This window comes from Seriola aureovittata, chromosome 3 (assembly GCF_021018895.1).
Source record: "Seriola aureovittata isolate HTS-2021-v1 ecotype China chromosome 3, ASM2101889v1, whole genome shotgun sequence".
Lineage (NCBI taxonomy): Eukaryota > Metazoa > Chordata > Actinopteri > Carangiformes > Carangidae > Seriola > Seriola aureovittata.
The window spans coordinates 10,701,968-10,724,309 of record NC_079366.1 but is presented as its reverse complement, the minus strand read 5'-3'; the positions used below and the strand labels follow the sequence as shown (position 1 = coordinate 10,724,309).

The following is a 22,342-nucleotide window of genomic DNA, read 5'->3' as shown; positions in this document are numbered from 1 at the left end:
CTTATAAGACATGCCATACATATTAGGGAGAAATAAAACATTGTTTGTTTACAGTGGAAACTCCACAGAGTACATTTAATTTCTGCTGTGTCATTGCAGTACAAGAAAAACAGCACCTCCACAGTCATGACGTCATGCTAGCCAATCATAATAAAGCAAATTATTGTTTTCCCACACTGTCCCCTAATGATTCTTTCATTCCAAAATAAGCGCATGCAAAGTAAATTGATCCAGGATTGACAAATTAAGCCTCCACTTGAGTTAAAAGTTTACTTAATGACAATCAACAAGATCATTTTGATTGTAACTTGTTAATGTGGATCAGATCTGGTCAGTCTGCATCATGGGGAAGAACGAGCCTCAGAGCACCAACACAAAAACTCATCAGCATCAACCAGCTTATTACGTTTGTCTGTCCGCAGTCTGCATGCATCAGATTGGCTCACATTCATTTGTGTCAAATGTTAAAATGGTTTCCACCCATGATCCAATCTACAATTCCTATGAATGACAATTTAATAATTCTATGAAAATGATAGATGCAGATATACATTTCATATTCTCCTCAATATATTGTAGTCCTAAAATGCGCATGCACTATACTGAAAATAACAGTGATGGAAAATAACGCTGTGACTCACCTTGTTCATGTTGCCTGCCTGTTGGGCTGCACTGAGGGTGGCATGAGCTCCCATCTGCTGCCCTCCCTGGGTGAGTGTCTCTGCCAAAGCGCTACCTGCTCCTCCTGGTCCTGGTGCGACTCCCTGCATTGTCTGCCCCTGATACTGCATGCCCGCTACTCCTGCTCCCCGTCCTCTCCCAGCCCCAGGTCCAAGACCACCATTCATCACCTGCCCAGGTTGAGGCTGCCCTCCCTGGGTCAGTAGCCCAGCATGGCCTTGGCTATTGTTAATCATAGCCTGGTTGAAGCCTGCTGTGTTCAAGCCCATTGTTGCAGTATTATTGTTGTTGTTCTGTCCTGCTATTCCAGTTGGTGTTCCTGCTTTTTGGGCCTGGGGAGATGGGTGGTTGTTGGGAGAGCCTTGGCCAAGGGGGCTCTTACCCAGCGGGTTGCCCAGCTGAGGCCCCAAACTGCCTGGTTGAGGGCTAGCTGAGTTCAGCCCTGCGCCTGTGATACTGGAGGTGCTACCGGCTCGAAGGAGCTCTGAGAGCTGCTTGTGCTTGGCGGCTGCATCTGGGACGACAGGGGCACCACCACCAAGGCCCGCAGGGGCACCACCTGGCCCACCAGCTCCAGGTGCTGCTCCACCATTTGAAGGCATTCCACCCATTAGGCTTAGATCTCCACCATTAGGGATCAATTCATCTGGAAGGTCATTCTCTAAATCATCCCAGGATAGTGATCCCAGATCTAGGAGGGAAGAGGGAGGTGAGAAAAATAAGTTTAATATTACTACAGTTCAGAGAAGTTTGTTGGTGGTTTCAAGTGTGCCACACTGAAAATCTTGCATGTAAGCATCAGTAAGTAAGGAATATTCACTATCCTAAGCCACACTGCTTTTGTGGTCCCTCAAATTAGCCTGTTCAAGACGCATTTACTGCTAAGTAAATACTGCCACACATGACTGTAGGTGTCAAATCAAACAAATATCCCCCTTACTCCTCAGCTGACCTTCCTTCTAATTCCAAATGTTCACAAACACTCCCAATTATGGGGTATTAAAGAAGCAACATGCTATCTAGTTCTGCATTGTGGCCTTGTCCCTGCGGCACAAGACAGAAACAAGACTCAGTGTGATAATAAGAGCATCGCTACTGGCTGACAAACACAGTGTGACAACAGAGAATCCAGCAGCACTCACGGTTCCTGCTGGGCGGCGGAGGAATATTTGTGTCACACCATCCAGAGGTGTGAGCATAATGCTGAGTGCCTCGGGAGCCACGATTTGCTTGAGATTAAGTGATTAAGACAGCGAGAAAAAATGGGGATGTGTGTGTGCATTAGAGCTGTCCTCGTTCAAGGAAACCACCGTTCTGACTAATCAATAAACAGGACTCGCACAAAAAAAGTCAAAGGAGACTGCATTGTGTGTACTGTGAGCAACTGTGATCATATCCTGTGAGGTATGCAGGTGGTTTCAAATATGAAAGGAGTGACAGTAAAAGCTGTCGTCAGTGATCACCTTCCTGACATGGCAGATGTATTGATTACTGTTTGACCACCACTCTCTAGAAAAACAATCCCTTGTAAAAATGATTAGAATTCATTAACACTGAGAAATTGTAAATCAACTGCAAGTACTTTAAATTAGTAAGATACTGTACTGAACACTGGTGTTTAGACACACACAGATTACATAACCTGGCTCCATCGTCTTTTTTCATTTTCTTTAATTGACATGAAACCCATCTGATTTGATATGTTAAATACTAGTTGTCAATACTTCTTCAGATGCTACAATTACAAAACTGAACGTGTCTACTCTGTGCAGCAGTAGAGCGAGTCGCATCACACAGTAGCACAATCTTACCACGTAACAAATAAAGAGCTGACCGACAGGACAGCGGTGGAGGATCTGGTGTCAAAGCAAAAAACAAAAGCACCTATGTGGCAATATTTCAAAATTAAAGCCAATGCCAAATGGGAACCTGATAACAATAAGACAAACTGCAACCTTTGTCTGATGAAGGTGGCAGCATCTGGAGAGAACACTTCTAATCTACAGAAATTGAGCCGACACATATCTATTCTTGTTAAATGCCAGTGTTTTCACAAGTTTATTACCCAGTGGGAAAATTCCCAGACTGTAGCATCACTTATGTGCAGGACACACTAGCAGGGAATAATCAATCCATCTTGACAAATTATAGAATTTTTAGGCAACCCGCTTAGTAATTTGATGGAAAAACTTATATCAATAAAAATTTTCTTCCATTAAATAAGCCTCAAGCTGCATTCAAACCCACTTAAGCTGTGAAATACAACCCTCTCATTCTTGTGGGAATGGGAAACCACAGCAAAAAAGTTTAAGTTAGCTCAACATTTTAGCCAGAACGCAATACGACATCATCTAGCAGGGTGCTGCAGTGGCCAATATTTCTACTGTTTAGCTTGCAGTTGTTGCAAACATAAGATAAAATGATTATAGCATGGGATAATCCTTCAAACGTATAGATATGTTACTCAAACTGGACTGGATCATATTTCAATTCATGTCTCAACAATACCTGAAGAGAAACATCCTGAACAATGCAGTCCTTTGTACCATTTTTGGTCTGAATGACCACTAAAAGTTACATTCGGTTTAGTAGGCTGAAACAATGGTTTTCTCATCCAACAAACCTGTTATTCAAGTTAATTGTGGACGGATTAACTAATTTTGGACAAAGTTATAGTCATGTTATCATCATGAGTAAAAGAGCAGAGGCCATGATCAATATTCATACTTGAGGCTGGGAGCACCACTGCTCACAGAGGCAACAATTTACTGCTGCTGCACTGCTGAAGGTAGTGTGAGGTGAGGAATGTTACTTTACCCAAGACATATCCTAATCAAATCAAGCTTAATACTTCACATATAATGAACAGGGCCTTGGTCTTATTGCTACAGGATGGGAAAGGGCAGAACAGAGCAGACAGATACCCTTTTTACACCAAAATTAGCACCTATATGCAGGTCTTTTAAAAGCAAGTTAACCCACTAAAAAGGACATTTGAGTTCTTTCACTTCAGACAGACATAAAACTGCAAGGAGCAACATCAACACATGCAGTTATGGAGCACACACACAGACAGGGGAGGGAATACCTTCACAGATTCAAAGAGTGAGCTGCTAGCTGCAGTGCAGACTGATAAAATTGTTTTTCCACATCTCAACTCCGTGTTTGTGCTCCTGTAAGTGTCAGAGCAGAGTAACAAGCTTTGCTTGGTGATGGTGTGTTTTTAAAACTTATTTTGGGACCACCCGAAGTCCAGCACAGTCTCAGAGGAAGGTATAGCCACGGTGTTTCTGGTTTAACAGCACCATGGTGGGCGGGTTGCAGGTCTGTTTACGGTGTTGGGGCTCTGAATATCACCTGAGTGTTCGATCTTGTTCGATCCATCTACATCACTTGCCTTTATGCTTAATGATTCCCTTATCGACGCTTTCCATTTAGTTCCATGTACCTCGCAAAACAATTATGTCACACTTTCGCGAGAGGCAGTCAGCGCGAATGACAACGAAGGAGTCGAGGAAGTGTGGCTAAATTTCACACAAAATGACACTAATGTCTGTGGCACTAAGATTTCAAGAAATGGTGGAAACACCAGCAACATGCTGAAACAGTTGTCGATGCAACACGGCATTAAGTATCAGGCGTGCCGTGTGTTTGATGCTCTACGCCGCTGGTCAACGAGTGCTTCCCAGTCTCAGCAGAGCAGTGAAGGTACGTGTTAATAATGTGTTGGACGCAAACGAGCTGGCACTTTTAAGTGAACGATGGGAGCCAGCTCCTGTCCGAAGGCCGTTGTTTTTCTTCATTTTTTTGTAAATTAATACAAGGCAGATCTAAAGAGGCAGACGACACCCTTTCCTCGAGAGACTGAACAACTACAGAGCAGTTATCTATCCTGTTCAGTGTTCAGAGACTCATAATAACATTTGCATTGTTGACACTGAAAACCTGTATAGGGCTACTTTTTTCCAATAAATAAAAAAAATCCACAGGAATCGATAAGGGAATCAATACAAAATCGGATCGATAAGCAGAATTGATAATGGCATTGGTATCAATAAAATCTTATCAATTCCAATCCCTACACCTGAGTGTCATGTATGTATCAGTGCTGACTGGAGCTGGAGCTGATAAATACCTGTGACTACTGCAAAGTCATTTGACTTGGGAGTCAATGTTGATTATATCCTTACATATTGATGACAAAAGCCAGATGTTAGGGAGTGCTGTCTGCTACTGCAGGGTGTCTGCATTGATATTCAGTCAGTATCCCGAATTTGATGATGGCACTGGGTCTACGCACTTTCCTGAGTAAACACAGCCTTCCAGATCTGCCATGCTAGCCCGCTATCTGTCCCTGGCATCAGGTGCTCCATGTGGTGGAAGCTTGTTTAAGGCTGAAGGAACCATCCGTCTTTTCCTCACTCTCTCCTCTCAGCCCCTCCCCTCTAACCAGCAGAGCACATGGATCCTCTCAGAGCAGCAGCATTCAGTTCAACCACATGTGCTCAGGCCTGGCCCCGCATTCATTTCTGAATGCGCGCACGCACGCACGCACGCACGCACGCACGCACGCACGCACGCACGCACGCACGCACGCACACACGCACACACACACACACACACACACTTTCCCTCTCTCTCTCTGTGCGACCTTGCCCCCAGGCTCCTTGGCTGGAGACCAACGATGCAAAGTAATGTTTTGGTTAGGTAGCGCCACATGCAGTCAGGGGAGCCCCAACCATGAAAGGAGGGGGAGGGGAGACTTCTTGCAGCGGCCTTTTTTTCCCCCCTTTCCCTGCTTACACTTACTTCCTATTAATGCTTCCTTCTTATGCTCTTTTACTTAATTATCCTTCCTTAGCTGACTGATTGCCACAATGCTCTCTACTTTTTTCTGTTATATCCCCTGTGGCTCCTGTCTGGGAGTTGGTGGCTATAAATACCCGCAAAAGCAGCCCCAGCAGGGGTCCAGACTGGGGCTGTCTGTCATCTTGCCTTAGGGCTGAGTGTCTGGACTTCGAGGGACAGGTGCAGCATGGCTGCTGGCAGCCTTTCACATACTGTTCAGTATCACAGCAGTGAGAGAAAGAAAGCCACTTTGAGCAGGGAAAGTAACCTAGCCTCTGTTTTTCAACTATACTTTAAGGTTCCTTAGAGTGGGTAATAACACTCTTGAGAAGGTTTATCAATTTAAGAAATGTGACAATGGAAGGAAGTGTGGAGAAAAGATCTGACAAAGGCTATTCAGCTATGGTTGGATGAATAAATTTTTAACTGAAGCATGGAGGGTTTCACTGAAAAAATGAATTTCCATATGACTGAAACGGATAAGCTAATAAACTATTCAACTTCAGGTTTAGGCCCTTTCCACCGGCCAGTCAGGCCAATCATGTAAGACTTGACACTACCGCCAACAAATGTTCCAGCTGAGCAGCATGCAAACCACAGCACCTTTGTTTACATTCCAGCTAGCAAGTGTACACCAACTCCAAACCATCAGATATGAAAGATTCATCACTTCTGGATTTGATTGACTGACTGAAATTTGTAAGTTAACCAGTCCCTGTATGGTTTAGTTGATCAATCAATTAATGGACAAATCAACTACTTTTAAAGCTATGTTATAAATCGTGTTTTCATTTATTTATTTACTTGTGTGAAATAAAGAGGGTAGAAAAGGGTAACCTTTTGAAAAATGGTCAGTGGGTGTTGCGGTTAATGAGTAATTTTTGCAGTGTGAGCCTCTCTTCCTGAAATTTTCTCAAGAAAATGGGTATGAGCAGAAGAGGGAGAGACTGGGCACAGCATGTGATACCTTTTTTAAAACAAAATTATCACTCTGGGGGATAATTTTCAATGAACAGCAGTATCTCCAACTGAAAACCACCAGCTCATTGTCACTACTGGAAAGAAAATTCAGCCAGGTTTCTCCATATTATTGAGTTTAGCTATGGGAAGTAGTGCTAGTCCAAGTCTTTGGTCCACAGTGAAAAATCAACACTTTGATTACCAAAAATCTTGGAACAGACATTCATGTTACCCAGGGGATGAATCCTACTAGGATGCAGCAGCTTTTTATTTATCACCACCAGCAGGACAAGCCTTTAACTTTTGTCTAAAATATGAACTAACTAACAATCCAGTCCCATCAGCCTGTTTGACAGTATTGCCATTATGCCAAAAGGTAGCATGTTACACTATCACAATAAATGTCAATGTGTTACAGTTCTAACTGCGTGCACGGTAACATGGTAACCTAATGAATTTTATCATACTAACATGCAAAACAGCAGCACTAAATCCAGGCAAGTTAATATGCTCATGTTAGCATGTTGGCACATGAGCATCCAGCTCAACACAGACCTATACCTAGATAAAGGTGCAGTTTAAAGTACACCTGAAGTTCGATATGTGTACCTTAAAGAAAATGAAGATCTGAATCTAACAAGCTCAGTCTGAGATGCCCTGAAGTGGTCACTGAAATTTTTTAATTTAGGGCTCAAATAAAATTATATATTATTTCCACCAAAGTGAAAAAATAGTATCTCAACTTTTATTATCTATTTACAATTTTGTTTCATGTGTATTATTACAGTGTGTAATTGTTACATGTGCCTCATGGGGCAACTTGGCTAACTACAGACTCCTGTTGGCTATGGACAGGTTACAGTGATGTCAGTGTTGGCATAAACTATACAAAATAGGTCCTGGAGTAGCCTGAGAAAACCAAGCAGGCTTAAAAAAAACAAATCGCCAACCAGACAGAAATTCTTAACTCTGTCCTAGTTAACAGCAGACTTAAGAACATCTTAGTTTCTCCACAGACTATCATTCAGCCAAAACCTACATCAGGTACAAGTTTGGTCTCCATCCTTATCTAACTTATATTATATTGATAAGATAATACAAAAACAGATGCTTGTTTTTTTATTTTGATTTGTTTGATTGTGATAAAGCAAAGATGCATATTTTTCACAGCACTGTAGGCTAATCATGATTGATGACATCATTAAATCCAGTAGCTCTAGCTACGGTCCAACATTAGGGCAGAGGATTGTCAGTGTGCATCTGTTGGACTAGAGAAGCCTGGACAGGAATCAGACTTTCATCTCTTCCACAAAGTAACAGAACACTGAAATTTAAATTCAATTTCAACCAACACTTTAGAGGTATAGTAACCTTAACAGACCTTTGCTTTTATCTAGGTCTTTTCACATTGCTAGATGACACTTACTGACATATAATCATTAACTGAAACAGCAGGATGCTGTGCGCTTTGGGGTTCACTTGCTCCCAACACTGTGTGTTATGAGACTTTCCAGTGTTTTTAATGGAAATCAACAACTTTTGACCGCTAATGTATCCAGAGCAAACAAACAAAATGATCACAAATGATAATGAAGGATTTACATAACATTTTATATAACAAAATATTTACTCCTGATTCCTGCAGATTGGCACAGGACATCTATTACTGCCTTTAGACATGAGGTGCCCACTTCACTTTAGTCTCCTGAATTCGAGACAACCAACCCCCTGAATGATGATGATCCACCAACAGCAGTGAAAGATTATTACTGATTGACAAAGGTACGCAAAGTCACTGCAAACTGCAGCTACTGTGCTATGATAAAGTTATTACACCTTCTCAGATTTTTAACATTTGTTGCGTTTAAAATGATCTAAATATGGAATTATTATTTATCATCATCATTAACAAACATTTGTGACATTTGTGCATTTGTAAAAGAAGTAATTAATTAGTATTGAAATGTGTGTGATGCAACTAAAGCTAATAAAATGGTGCCTACAGAGATATGTAAACAACCCTTGTGAAGCACATACCTGTAGTAACTGGGGTGTTTTTAACAAGACAAAAGTGATATTTTGCACGACTTGATGATGTAAATTTTGTAAATTGCATTTGCCCGTGAGAGTCAAAAACAACCATCTGAATGCAGCCTAGAAATGGTTACTACGGATTGTATGTGCCGACATCCAGTGTAGTAAAACTCACTTTAGTGTTACTGCAGCAGTTTTCTTTTCTACATAACTCTTTATTAAACCTGCAATAACTGATTTTTTTGGCCAGTTTTTACTTGTGCTGTTCAGAGGCATGGCGTGTGACAGATGTGTATGCAGAGACTCACGCAGTTTAGAGGGGGAGAGTGTAACCCAGGTTATTTTCTGTATGTATTCAGTGTCTATTAAAATCTACACAAATGACTGAAGTTGCACCTTAACATGGGGAATGAAGTATTCCTTCACATTTTGCCATAAAAATAATAATAATCACAAACTAACACCGGTTAAACAAGGCTCATAGTGAAGGAAATTTAACTGATTTGCTCATCCTCCCAGAGTCAGGACGAAGCCATTAACTAGCGAAGCAGATTTCATCTTTACCATATCCATACCCTTATCGTTTTTTAAATGATCATTTTTTAAAAACAATAAAGACCAGGATTAATGATGATTTCTATCTTAAATACAACTTAATACCGTTTCTAGAGCAGCAGCAGCAACATACAGACAGCTGTAGTTTTAGCTTCTTCGTAACAATTCACTATTACTTAACCAGCGCACTGTGGTTGTACAAAACATGTGGGGAGACTGCAGACAAAACAGTTTTCTAAATGCTTGTTTAACAGGTGGTTTGTAAGTAATCTTCGAGTTATCTTCACTTCACCTGCTTCACTGTGTCCACGGCAGCCTCTCTACTCTGCTGTTTGCTCTGTGTGTGTGTGTGTGTGTGTGTGTGTGTGTGTGTGTGTGTGCGTGTGTGTGTGTGTGTGTGTGTATGTGCGTGCGTGCGTGCGTGCGTGCGTGCGTGCGTGCGTGTGTGCGTGTGTGTGTGTGTGTAGCATACACCAAGTATACAGCCCTGCCCTGGACAGAGAGCAGAGCAGAGGACAGAGAAGCAGTGCAACCATAAACGATGAAATAGAAAATCAATGTGGCCATCAATGTTGACACTGTGGTGGGCTGCCACAAATAAATTAATGTATGGGAAACACTGTATTATGAAGTTGATATAGCCAACTGTTGCTTATTTACACATCCATTACCATTCATTTAGAGCTACGTTGCTGGCCACCAGGTGAAAGTAAGACGAACATTCACTCTGTGAGCTACGTTTTGGGTCTGTACCAAGTTCTGGGGGAAACATCTGGCTCTTTAGAAGCTAAACGCTCCACTATGTTCACAAGCTAGTTGCTAATTGTGTCTGTCTGCTGTTTGATGCTGAGCAGGTAGTGTACAATAGGTCTTAAAAGCTTTCTCACATAAAACAGCTGCCTTCTTTGACCGACAACAACACTGTGATAGTAGTGAGAGTGAACCAAAGCAGTAAAGTTTCGGGCAGTACTGTTAAACAGGGAGCTCTGTAAAGCCGACTAGAGCTGCCGATCCAGCTGATAATTCTCTGTAGGTTCATCACGACGAGTGACCCCTTTCACATCATCACATTGTTTTAACATTGTAATTTGATACACTGTCATTATGAAAATATCAATCTTAGCCACTTTTACTTGTCTTTTCATAGAGCCAAGCTCCACTTGTATGTCCAAGTAACCAGTGTAGCTCCTCAATCACTCCTACTTTCTGTAGTGACTTTCAGTTCTCCATCTTGATTTTTCCTCAGTTTTCAATTTTCTTGTCACTTTCCTGTCCTTTAAAACATATGCCACACATTCTCCTCTTTTTCAGCTTTTTTGTCTGGACAGTTGAATTATGTATTTCCAGATGAAGTTCTTGTAAACCAATTTTCTATCCTCATAACACTTTCTTGATTTGCATCTTTACTAGGTTAAACACCTCATTAATTACTAAGTCAAACTCAAGTACTGACACATGCTGGAGTGAGCAAGGCCATCCCAATGAAAAATGTGAGGAGGTCTGGTCAAATGGAAATGCAAGAGATTTAATGACCATGCGATGCTTCTTTTCAAGTCTGCTGGACAGAGCTCTGTTCACTAGCTAAAAGCTTTAGCACAAATCAGAATTACTAAAAGATCTCTTGTCTTTTTCATATTTTAAAGTTTGTGGTGGAAAATTTATTTTTGTAGCATCAACTTTTTTTATACAACGGTTTTCACAAACAGAAGCAGAACTTTCTAGGTTGTATACAAACGCAAAAATGCACTTTTTTCAGCCTCACTCACTTCTCTATATACCTCACTAACAGATGCAGGAGGCTGCAAGTGCAATAAGCGAAAGTAGTAACACTGGCAAATGGAAACAGCCTGCATTACAACAAGGAAGACAGGCTTAAACACAAGCATAAACACAAAGTAGCAAACTAAACCAGCTAAAAAAGAGGAGACGCTGTCATGAACACTTTATATAAGGGGGGTTTGAGGTGGTGACACACCACTCTCCATCTCCCCTCGTCTGCTCCCCCTTAATTTTTTTCAGGGTTTTTCTGGTTGCCCGCAGGCAGACGCATAAATGGCTCCAGTAACGGCTGCGTCATGAGCTTACTGTCTGCCTGCTAGGCATTAAAGATGCCATTTGCGCAGCAGTAAGTGAACAATTGGGTGTTGCGGGGTGAGTGTTGGAGTTCACCGACATGGCTGTGAATGACACATGGAGTTGAACTAAGATCTCAGAAAGCCATGTATCAAATATTCACTAGTTGCATTTTAGCACACTTGTGGCTTTGATCAACATAAAGACAAACTCTGAGTACACTGAGACTCAGCCTACCCACACACAGCCCAACTTTGCCAGAGAAATGGGGTCTATTAACTAAAGACCGTCAGCCTTTCACAGACTATGATCAAAATACAGCAATTCTTAACGCATTTTTAGACAACACCAGCCATTGGCCCAAGTTCAAATGAATCACTACAATGTCAAGACATCTTAATAAAACCTATTCACACTACAAATGTATTTTCTGGGGAGGGGAGTTGAGGCACCCTGCAGGCTGACAGATGGCCTGAATAGACAGACAGGGGCCACGCGTTTGCTCTCTGCCACAACAATGAAAGGAACCTCCCCAAGCGAACACAAAACTTGTCTACATAAAAACATCACAAGTACACAGCCACTGCAAGCATACATGCTCTACCACACACATAAGTATGCAAAGCACAAACACTCCCCATAAAATGTGCTACATTATTCCTCAAAATGGGACGAACAACTCAAACCAGGCTCTATTGCAAAAGGCAAAGGCCAAATGTCAGGGCAAAAGGGGGTGCTGCTCACAAAGCTCCAGGCATGACAGTTGTCAAAGAGTGAAAGTCAACTCTTTATCTGCAGTAATTTACAGCTGATGATAGTGTTGCCCAGTGCTGTCCCATGGGGTCCGTTAAGTCCCTATTGCAACTGGCGAAAACTATAAAGAGAAGGCAGGCTGGTTTAATGATTGATCACTGCAGACATGTGGTGCCTGTGCCATGTGTGATGGGCGTTGGTATTCATTGTTGTTGTGACTGCTGTTTTTGTTCAAAGGCTGTCCGGCTTATTATTTCTCTTGCAGACTAGAGAAAATTAAACCCACTGAAGAACATGTGCCATTTGATACATGTGATACTCTAGAAAACCATTAGCTTAGCTACAGGTACATATTAAAACATACATCTTACTCTGTGCATTACGCACAACAGGAGTTCTACAGCCTTACAGCTTTACTTACATACTTTATTGGCCCAAGTATAAAACTTTTTTGTATAAATAATGGTCCCATTACATTTGCAGACTACTTTAAGCACTCACTACAACCGGCTTAGTAAGTACCAGCTCATGTTCCAGCATTTAGTTAAAGCTCTATTACTCAATTTTTTTTTCCAGTAGGGGGCTAAACATTTTTAAACTCAGTTGACCAACAAACAGCCAGTATCTATTAGTGGCATGTAAAGTTTTTACAGTTACTGCATTACAAAATAAATGCTTTGGTCATTTTTACATTTATTTGTATTGATGTTGGTCTTTATGTTCCCTTTTAATTTTCACTAACTCTTGACAAAACTTTACCTGATAGATGTTTGACTTTGTAGTTTGGTGCTGGACACAGAGTGTGCAGTGGTTTTCCCAATGGTTTTTTGTAGAAACAGTTGTCTACAGCGTTTAATGAGACCACCTCACACTTAACCATATAGTAAATATGTAGGCAGCAAACCAAAACATTGACCCATGAGAGGCTAAAAGTTAAGTCTCTGGATTTTTACTGCACTGGTTGTAATATGAGTTTTTTATGGCTTAATTTAGTAAGCAAAAGTTTCCACCCCTTTATCTAAAGTAGTTAGCCTGCTTTTGTAAATGAGTTCCAAAAGTATCTATTTAACAGTTTGGCCTACAGGACTTGTGTGCTGGCTAATGTTACATGTTTTGCTGTCGCAAAGAAAATAAATTCCTAACAGCCTTTTTAACTCAGAAATGTATCAAAGAATCATCTGTCAAGCGGCCATCATATCATCTTATCATATCAGATAATGACAAGCCTGAGGACAAGTGTTAAAAAATATTTTTCCTCAAACCAGCCGCCTCCAAGGGCTTGGCAGGCGTGTGTGTAAGTATGTGACAAAGTTTGTAACGTTTACTAGACAAGTAACAACCTCATTTGGTTATTTTATTCGTATTAAGTTACTTTATACTCACTCAAATTGAAGAACACATGTCAAATTTGTTTAATAGAGTATGACAACATACCACGTTATAGTCTTATTTATCTTTAAAAATGTATTTATGCTGACACAGTTTTCCAAAAAGGGGATTTGTCTTATAATCAGGTGTCTATGTTTCTACAAAGAGAAATGTCACATAAGAACCTTGCACAAAGTGTAACACAATCAGCAAGAACTTTGGCAAATAAAATATTTACTGCACAATCAAAGGCAGTCCAGTGGCATGCAGAATGGTGTGTGGGTTCATGTGATTGCTAAGAGTCGCTGTGGCCATACAGATAATGGAGTTTGTGATCTTTTAATTCATGTTTTTACACTTGGGAGCTGAATGAAGCACCAGTGTCAAACAACTGAGGCCTGATCAACATACTAGACAGACCTGAACACTGAACACATAAATAAAATCTAATATCTCCTCTAAAGAATGGAACCACTTTAGCAGGGCCTGTCTGGAAATTTGATTAGCTACATTAGATGCAGATGTCTGATGCACAGTATGCAATGAATAGGCATATGACTTTAAAACGGGTGTGATGATTTTGTAACCACCTTTACAATATTTGAGTAAATGAGATAATCTTAGTCTAACATATCTCTGTCTTCATCATGACCTGCTGTTAAGTATGTGTCAAGACTACCACTAAGGACACCAGAGTGTTGCTATGCACATACATCTCTGCTGAACAATTATCTCAAACGTTAATACTTCCACCACAGGACTGGTAATAATAAGTCCAGCACATGTAAGACATGCTCTTTGCTAACGCGCACATATGCTCAGTTGCCAGTGAGGTGCACTTAAGTAAAACTTAGTCTAATGCAACAACGCTGCAAGAAATTCGATTTCTATTAATGCGCAGTTTTTGTTTTGTTTTTTCGCTCAAACTTTTTTTGAGTCGCGTTGCTTTCACTGTGTGGTCATTTAGGAGGCTAGTTTACACTACCGTTTGCTGGTTTTGCTGTGAAGTGAATTACGTTATGATTCATGAAGGTAGAATTAGTTGCACGGCTGTTATTAGAGCTGTATTAGACTGGCATTAGAGTGTACAGAGTAGGTCCTAGCAATTACCTGCTTACCACAGAACATAACCACAACACTGCAGCAAATGCAGTAAAATCACAGTAACTACTACCAACAAATAGCTCAGCACACTTGGCTGACCTGATAACTTCAAACTGTGCTGCATGGCTGGTCAGTGGATTTGAGAGCCAATGTCAAACGGCAATATTAGTTGTAAATCTGAATGACAGGGGTGTTTACATGTAGAGACAGTGTCGAGGCCTTTACCTTGTCCATCAGACGCTGACAGGGCAGGTGAATTCAGCTTCGGCCGCTTAGAGTTGGGAGGTCCGACGTCCAGCAGGTTTTCAGCCATAGTTGTTATCTTGTCCGGCTGGTTGCTTAAGATGATAATTATGATTACCTTATGACAGGGAAGTTGTTCTATCAATCCGAACCTTCCCGGTTAGCACATTAGCAAGCTGGCAGCTTGCTAACGTTAACTAACTGGCTAATAGCTAGCTAATTGCCTGCTACCAGCTAAGTTAACTGTTAGCGTTAGCTACTCCTTGCTGCGAGAGTCAGTGTCTTTCAAAAGAGATGCAATAGCGCCCCGCTTCGCCACCGCCATTCACCCCATGATAATCCAACACCCAACACCCACATTATTATCGTTAAATAACCCAGAATAAAATATTCCCCATGTAAAAATCGAACTTCAAAATGACAATCCGATAAAATCAGGCTGATTGCTGCATTCCGGGGCAAAAGTCGCAATTTCTAGATGTTCAAAGTACCCATTTTGCGTGACGTCAAATTTCTTCATGCAAAAATCGCGCGAAGCTCCACAAAAATGCACAATTGCATAAAAATGCTGTATTTTTGCAAATCACTTCGAAAGTCACGATCTGCTCTCCGCTTGCCCACGGTAAACAATACTGCTCCCAAACGGCGACAGGGGCTGAATCGCCGCACTCTGAAGGGGAAATCAGATATACGGAGCTTTTCTGCCCGACGACCACCGATCCAATTCCCGTTTTTTCTCACAAAATGTCTCCGAGGCGGTGTTAAGACTTCGTTTTCGGGGGAAGGACGCTTTCATATCGCGGTAAGGATGCTCGATTTCTACGTAAAAACCAGTGTTGGACCGAAATCCTAATTCCGAGCCACGACAAGATGGCGGCTGTTGATTCCTTCGATACAAAAAAGTTTTTTTTTTCTTTTCCAGATCGGCTGTGGAGGGGGAGGGGCCGCGCAATCACGCCCTACGTGAAAACACCGCTCCTCTTAACCGCTGGGGGCGCTACAGCACCGCCAGAGGTACATACAAGTCAGTTAATACATTTTCAGAAATTAATTACTCCATGTACATTATGTGTAAATTATATATAAATATTTTTAAATCAATTTTAATGTTAACTTTTTAAATGTTAAATTAAAATAACTATAAACTATAAAAATCTGCATTTACATTATGGATGAATGTTGCACTGTATTTTATGTAGTAAATAATAAAATTCTTGTTAAATTATATATAACATTAAATATTACATTCAATACAGCTATGGCTCACTTTAAAAGTAGATAACGGTAGTAGGATAACTTTTTAATTTAAAAAGAAGAAGGGTTTACCTAGACTCACATCACACCTCCTTAAATTGAAGTAGAAATGATCATATTTTTAAAATAATATTAAGATTTTCTGTATCACAAATTTAAAGCTGAGTATGTCAGAGCTTGTCACTCCTCCGTGCAGATGTGTACAGCTACAACAAAAATACAGTCAGTTGGTGGCCATATAGTTCACTAATTTTCTTTTGGATCACATTTTATTGATCTGTGTTATTTTTAGATGTGTACTCTTATCTTACTTTTACTCTGCTGCTAGAAGTGAATGACTATAGATGCGCAAAGCAAATCATACACTTACGTAGGTTCTGGTAGTGAATATTTAGTGAAATAAACTGTTGATACACACTGTATAAGTCACATTTCAGTCATTAGCTTGCTGACCAAAGACCTCCACCCTCCTGACAGTACTGGAACCATTTGGATATTGGTAAGCCAACCCAACATTGGGCTAAATTGCAATGTGCATATATCCTGGTTTCAGTCCACCCCTCTGATTAAACAAAAAAGGCAATGGCAATTCAATCTGATTATCAAGCTAATGGTTTGACATAAACCTGTCCTCACTTTATACTTCACAGTGCACTCAACTATTTTCTGATTTGAGATTTATTTCCCTCATACTGAAAAAAAGAATAATAAAATCCATTACACTCACACTTACTCAAATAGACACACATTGAATCAATTTGATAATATGTGTCTCTTTTCATTGTTTTCTGGCAAAATCTGACACATGCACATGTATAAAAAAATCATATGTGACATAAAATAACTGCATATGTACAAACACTGAGTGCTTTGTGCAAATGTGTACAGATTACGATCATGTGTTGATAAATGATACATGGGTAATGTGCACAAAACATACATAGTACATCTCATTCATAAACATAAAACAAATACCTACACAAAGATTTAAAATCAAACAACTCTGTCTATTTTTTGTCCCAGTGTAATTAAAAACACATACGGGTTGAATTTACTAGAAAATTTATAATGAAAACATGTGGAGCTGTCACCATTTAAATGAGTGATTAGGCAATGCTATTTTGCTGTGATGCTTTTAACAAGTGCTAATAAAACACTTTTTGCCTCTTCCTTATTTTTCTGTCTCATGAGCAGAATCACACTTCGTCAACAAAATGGAATGACTGAATGCCTAAAACTTTTCCTCAGCTGTATTCTTGATTGCATGTTTTTGATTGGCGCGCGCTGGAGCTGGACTTGTAGGGACACTTCTTTCCCTCTGCAAGAACTAAGAGAAACCTTATCACGCACACATCTGTCAATACACTGCCAGAGAGGGATGAAATCCAAACAACTACATAAATGAGCAAAGCTTGGTGATTTGAGGAATCCTGCGTGTTGGCAATACATGCTTAATGTTCAACATAAGTGTAGAAAGAATGATACTGAAATGAAATTAAAGGAGGAGAGTATAGTGGAGAACCAAACTAAAATGTAGTGTAAAAGAAGAAAACCATTCATTCATTCCCATGCAAACAAGATCACGTTCACTTCTCCCCCAACTGTATCACAGATCACAGAGCCAGCAGTGTTCACTTTAATATTTTATTTATACGTGTACAGATGTGCGCTATTGGAGAGGTGGTGTGCCCATCAACCTGTGGAGTCCCACACCTCCTATTGATGGTTTCAGATATGAATAGCCACAGTGACAATGGCATGTGGGCTAAAAAAAAACAACCTCCCTTCATAATTGATACCTGATAGTCTCATTTGTTTCCATAACTTTCTGTGCTATGGTTTATTAGGTATGGCAAACACGAGAGTATTGACAATGAGAATTGCAAGAGTACAAGGAGAGGTGCTTGTTAGAAAATATTCTAAAAGCAATGGAAAAGATTTTGGCCAACAAAGCAGATCTCATGTCGTTATTTACTAAAACAGTTCCACAAGAAACTTCTTTGGATTTTCAGGGTATTTACGCTACGCTACGGTTATCACGATTATTTGATACAAATAATCACAGCTCACATATTCCTAATTTAAAAAGGCACTGGTTGTGTATGTTTGGAGATTCTTTTTATGCTACAGATGTAGACGGCTACATAAATAGAGATGGTTCCTCTTTTTTCATGCCATTTGTGTCTATGTGTGGCCATAGTTTCTCAAGGCAAGATTCTTTAGCCCAAATGTTGACCTGACATTAAAAGATGTGGTGGGGATATGTGTTTGCAGGATCATTATACATTTATATATTTTCTTTTCCCTCTTTCAAAGAATGCAGCTTTGTGCATGAAATTAGTCTTCAGATAAGGCAGTGACAGAAAAATCACAGTTAAACAGTGGCCTGTGGTGGACTGATTTCCTGATCATATAAGAGCAATGTCTTCTGTGTTATTGGCTTGGAACTTAAATATCGCTCACACACACACGCACACGCACACGCACACACACACACACACACACACGCACACGCACACACGCACACGCACACGCACACACACACACACACACACACACACACACACACACGCACACACGCACGCACACAAACACACACACACACAAAGTACAAGGGGGAAACAAGTGCTTTCAGGAGTAAAGAAAAAAAGCATGAAGTGACTAAAGAGCAAAGAGAACTAAAGAGGTGCCAGGTATTCAATGGGAACACCACCACATTATTCCAGGCGGCCAGTTAATGACAGGATGAGAAAAATGGAAAAGAGCAAAAAAAAAAAAAAAAATTGATGGAATTTGTCAAAAAAAAAATGCAGCAAAACCTGCACAACGACCATAATTTTGTCAAACATACAATCATAATCTATCCTCATTATGACAACAGCATGATAAAAAAACTTTCTGAAAACCAAAGTACTCAAAAAAATACAGTCATACTTTTAGGCACCACAAAAACAATCAGCTAGTTTAGGTTGCACTGCACCTATAGATCACTCAATTAAAGTGGCACAATTTAAGTATATTGATACAGTAGAGGCTCCCCTCAGTGAAGAGGCCGTGACAGGATCAAAGTTAAAAGTCCCACCCCTTCAACAGCAAATCACACAGCTAAAGGCAGACAATACTGAACTATTGAATAAATCTAGTGATGGACTGACCAATATTTTGTTTTTTTTTTCTAGCAAATGAAGGCAACGAATAGAAAGCTTTCCACACAGTACTGTAGAAACGGTATATGATCTGTGCTTTTGCTTTAACCAACAGCAATGTGGACCACCCTATCATTTATCAAGAACTACACAGTGATTGTCCCTCACAGTCCCACTTCAAGTGCTACTCCATCCAAAAACTTTTGGGTATCAAACTCTCACCCCACTGTAGGTTTTAAAAGATAAGTCTGGTGATATTCTGCATTTTTATCTCTTGAAAAGAACAAAATTAACAATGGATTGTTCCTACTTACAAGTATTGTCTGAGTATCCAAACCCTGATATATCTTGTTTCTGTGCCACAGAGCTGCATTGTTGTCCACTGTCAGACTGGGTGACATGTTCCCTCATAGAACAAACATGGACTCTGTTGTTTATTTTAAGTTAATCCCACCTACACTGTCCTGTTGCCCTAAATACTCAATTCTGCACCAAACTGCCACTGAAAATAGTCCCCAACAAATACTCTATTTACTGTCCTGGTGGCCTATGTGTTAAGGTGGTGCAGACCACAACATCCCCAGTTCATGTATCCAGGGTGTCTCTCTCTCTCTCTCTCTCTCTCTCTCTCTCTCTCTCTCTCTCTCTCTCTCTCTCTCTCTCTCTCTCTCTCTCTCTCTCTCTCTCTCTCTCTCTCTCTCTCTCTCTCTCTCTCTCTCTCTCTCTCTCTCTCTCTCTCTCTCTCATATCACTTTATCGTCTGCTATAATAATAATAAAAAAAAGTATATAATGCCCCCCAAAAATGCTCAAATTTGGGCAGAGAGCCATAGACAGGGGAGGAAAGTCAGAGAGTAATGAGAGATGCATTTATACACATATTTGTTTTGATCTTCATGGTATTTTTTTGGCAACAACAATAATTAGAGTTACTGTCAGCCTGAACCCATAAGGGTGGGTGTAAAAAGATTTCAGTTTGCTTTGTTATACAGCTTTACAGCTTTCAATGTAGCATGTGAGTAAGCTCCAATAGAGTGGTTCCGACCCAATGAAAAAGCAGACTGACACTGGAGCAGAAAAGTGGATTATAGTGCACAACTTGTTTGAGAAATTTCTATAGAATCCAATATAATCACCATCAGTCTAAGCTGATCACAGTCACCATATGCATTTTTAGGATAAACCTACATTTTTCCAGCCACCTTTCAGGTCTACATGGGGTGAGTGTTTCTTACTCAAATGTAGAGTATCACTTTAAGTATATTTAAAGTGCCTTCCTGCTTTTGTGATGATCTCACTTTTTAAAACCACCTTTTCTTCCAAATCTGTATTCCCTTATCTGATTTTGTGCTTTTGATTGTACTTGTTGTGAAAGACAAGAACTTTGTTTAAACTCTTAAAAGCTTTCACACGGTAATAACTACCAAATACAAGTGGTCGAGAAAACACTGTGCAAGACCCGTGCTTAAAATGTGCATTTAGCTGCTACTCAAACTAAAATCTATGCAGCCTGCTTTGTAGCATGTCCCCTTTTACTGAGACTCTAGCACAAATGAATAATGTATTAAGCCCTCATGTCAAAGCAGAATACATAAATTAACACTGCTTCATGTGATTCCCTCATTCTCCCCTCAGTTCCCTGCTCAGCCCATCATGCTGCACTGGCACTTATATAGAATCTAAAATGATTTTCCCTTAAGTAAGGTCAAGACTTTGATCAAGTTAAAACAAATGATATGGCACAACAATAATGATTTTTTAAAGAAATGCTTGCATTGAAAATAAGAGCATGGAGTAAGAAACCACAGCATGTTCCGTAGTCTAAGATTGTTAAAACTTTGTTCAGTATTCATATTTGTTTGTTCACTGTTCTAGTCCTGAAGGCACTTAATAACAAAAATGAATAAGAAAAACATCAACAACAACACCAACAAATCTTCCTTTCCCTATTACCCTCTTTCAGCCTGTTCTCCATTATAAACTGCTGTGCTCAACACAGGTCCAACCCACCCCAGCACTCAGGCAACATTCCCATGAAAGACTCTAGTAGCCATTTTATTAGCCACTGTGGCCACTGTTTGTGTTGGAGTGACAAACTCCCTCTTCTTGATCCATGCCGAAGACACTTGCCTAATGGAAGGGACATCCTGCCCACACCTGCAATCAGTCCTGGAGAGGCAGCAGCGGGGGGCAGCAGGGGGACAGAAGACTGGGGAAGGGGAGAGGAGGGATCAGAGACGAGCATAAAACTCCTCGTTGAGTTGCGTTAGCTCATTGGCCTCCTCTTCATCCTCCTCCTCTTGAAGTGCGAGAGGAGCAGGCTGAACCTGGGAGGCCACTTGTACAGCACTAGGTTCTGGGCCTAGTTCAGAGCAGGGAGGGGTGTGAATGTCTGTGGCAGGGGACTGCCTGTGGAGGTGTGGAGCGTCCCTATATCCTTCCTCCCTCACCTCTGTGGACTTCACTAGGACAGACCCAGGCCCTGCTCCTGAAGGCCTTACAGCGCTTTGGGGTTGAGGAGGGAGTGTGGAAAAAGAGAGGGAAGGAAGAGTAGAAGAAGGAGGAGGAACTGCTGCTTGGGCAACAGATCCTGAAGTCTTATTGGCCGAGGGTCCGACTCCGATGGCCTGCTCCGTGCGATCTTGACATACACTTTCCCCACTTTTGGGGTACAGAAAGGTCCTCATTTGACCTTTGCCCTTAACATTCACGGTACCTCTGTAGTCGAACTCTAAACCCATGGCGTTGAGAACAGCGTGGCTCTCCTCGCTCACCTGCACCCGGCACTCCACACCAGTGGAGTCCATGCGGCTGGCAATGTTGACCGTGTCTCCCCAAATGTCATAGAGAAGCTTAGTAGTGCCGATCACCCCCGCCGTCAGGGGCCCATGGTTGAATCCAATACGGAGCTTGAAACCAAAACCTAGCATGTTCTTGTTGAAATCATCCAGGACACCCATCATCTCCAGAGCAAAGTTGAAGAGTGCCCTCAGGTGAGCATGCGGGGAGTCATCGTCATTCTCAGCCAGCTGTCGGACATTCAGTCCTGACGCTGCCATGTAGGTGGCACCGATTGTCTTGATTTTTTCTACACTTTTGAATTCATGTTTGCGAAGGAGCTCGTCAAAGTCTCCAATTAGCTCGTTAAGGACACGGTAGCACTCTTTCCCACCCTCGTAGCTCTCTTCATAGAATTCACTGAAGTTTACAATACTGGCAAAGATCACACCCACACTGTCATGGTTCTTGGAATAGCTCTGGGTAACCTGACGAAACAAACACAAGACAAAGATGAGCTAATGTTGAGTTATGATGTAGCGATGA

At 41.0% G+C, this 22,342-nt stretch overlaps 2 protein-coding genes across 4 annotated transcripts in view; both read right to left on the bottom strand.

Annotated features, from left to right (window-relative positions):
* Positions 1 to 15,500, bottom strand: part of crebbpa (CREB binding protein a) — a 46,159-nt gene extending 30,659 nt beyond the window's left edge. For all 3 annotated transcript variants that reach the window (XM_056371987.1, XM_056371988.1, XM_056371989.1), the window contains exons 1-2: positions 14,602 to 15,500; positions 642 to 1,372 (exon numbers count right to left, since the gene is read on the bottom strand). In XM_056371987.1, the coding sequence (XP_056227962.1) occupies positions 642 to 1,372; positions 14,602 to 14,689 (819 nt within the window). In that variant the 5' untranslated portion in view covers positions 14,690 to 15,500. The remainder of the gene's footprint in view (positions 1 to 641; positions 1,373 to 14,601) is intronic.
* A 1,033-nt stretch (positions 15,501 to 16,533) lies between these two features.
* The window catches only part of adcy9 (adenylate cyclase 9), a 39,552-nt gene continuing 33,743 nt past the window's right edge, over positions 16,534 to 22,342 (bottom strand). Inside the window, exon 11 of the mRNA XM_056371990.1 lies at positions 16,534 to 22,284. Within this exon, the coding sequence (XP_056227965.1) occupies positions 21,250 to 22,284 (1,035 nt within the window). The 3' untranslated portion in view covers positions 16,534 to 21,249. The remainder of the gene's footprint in view (positions 22,285 to 22,342) is intronic.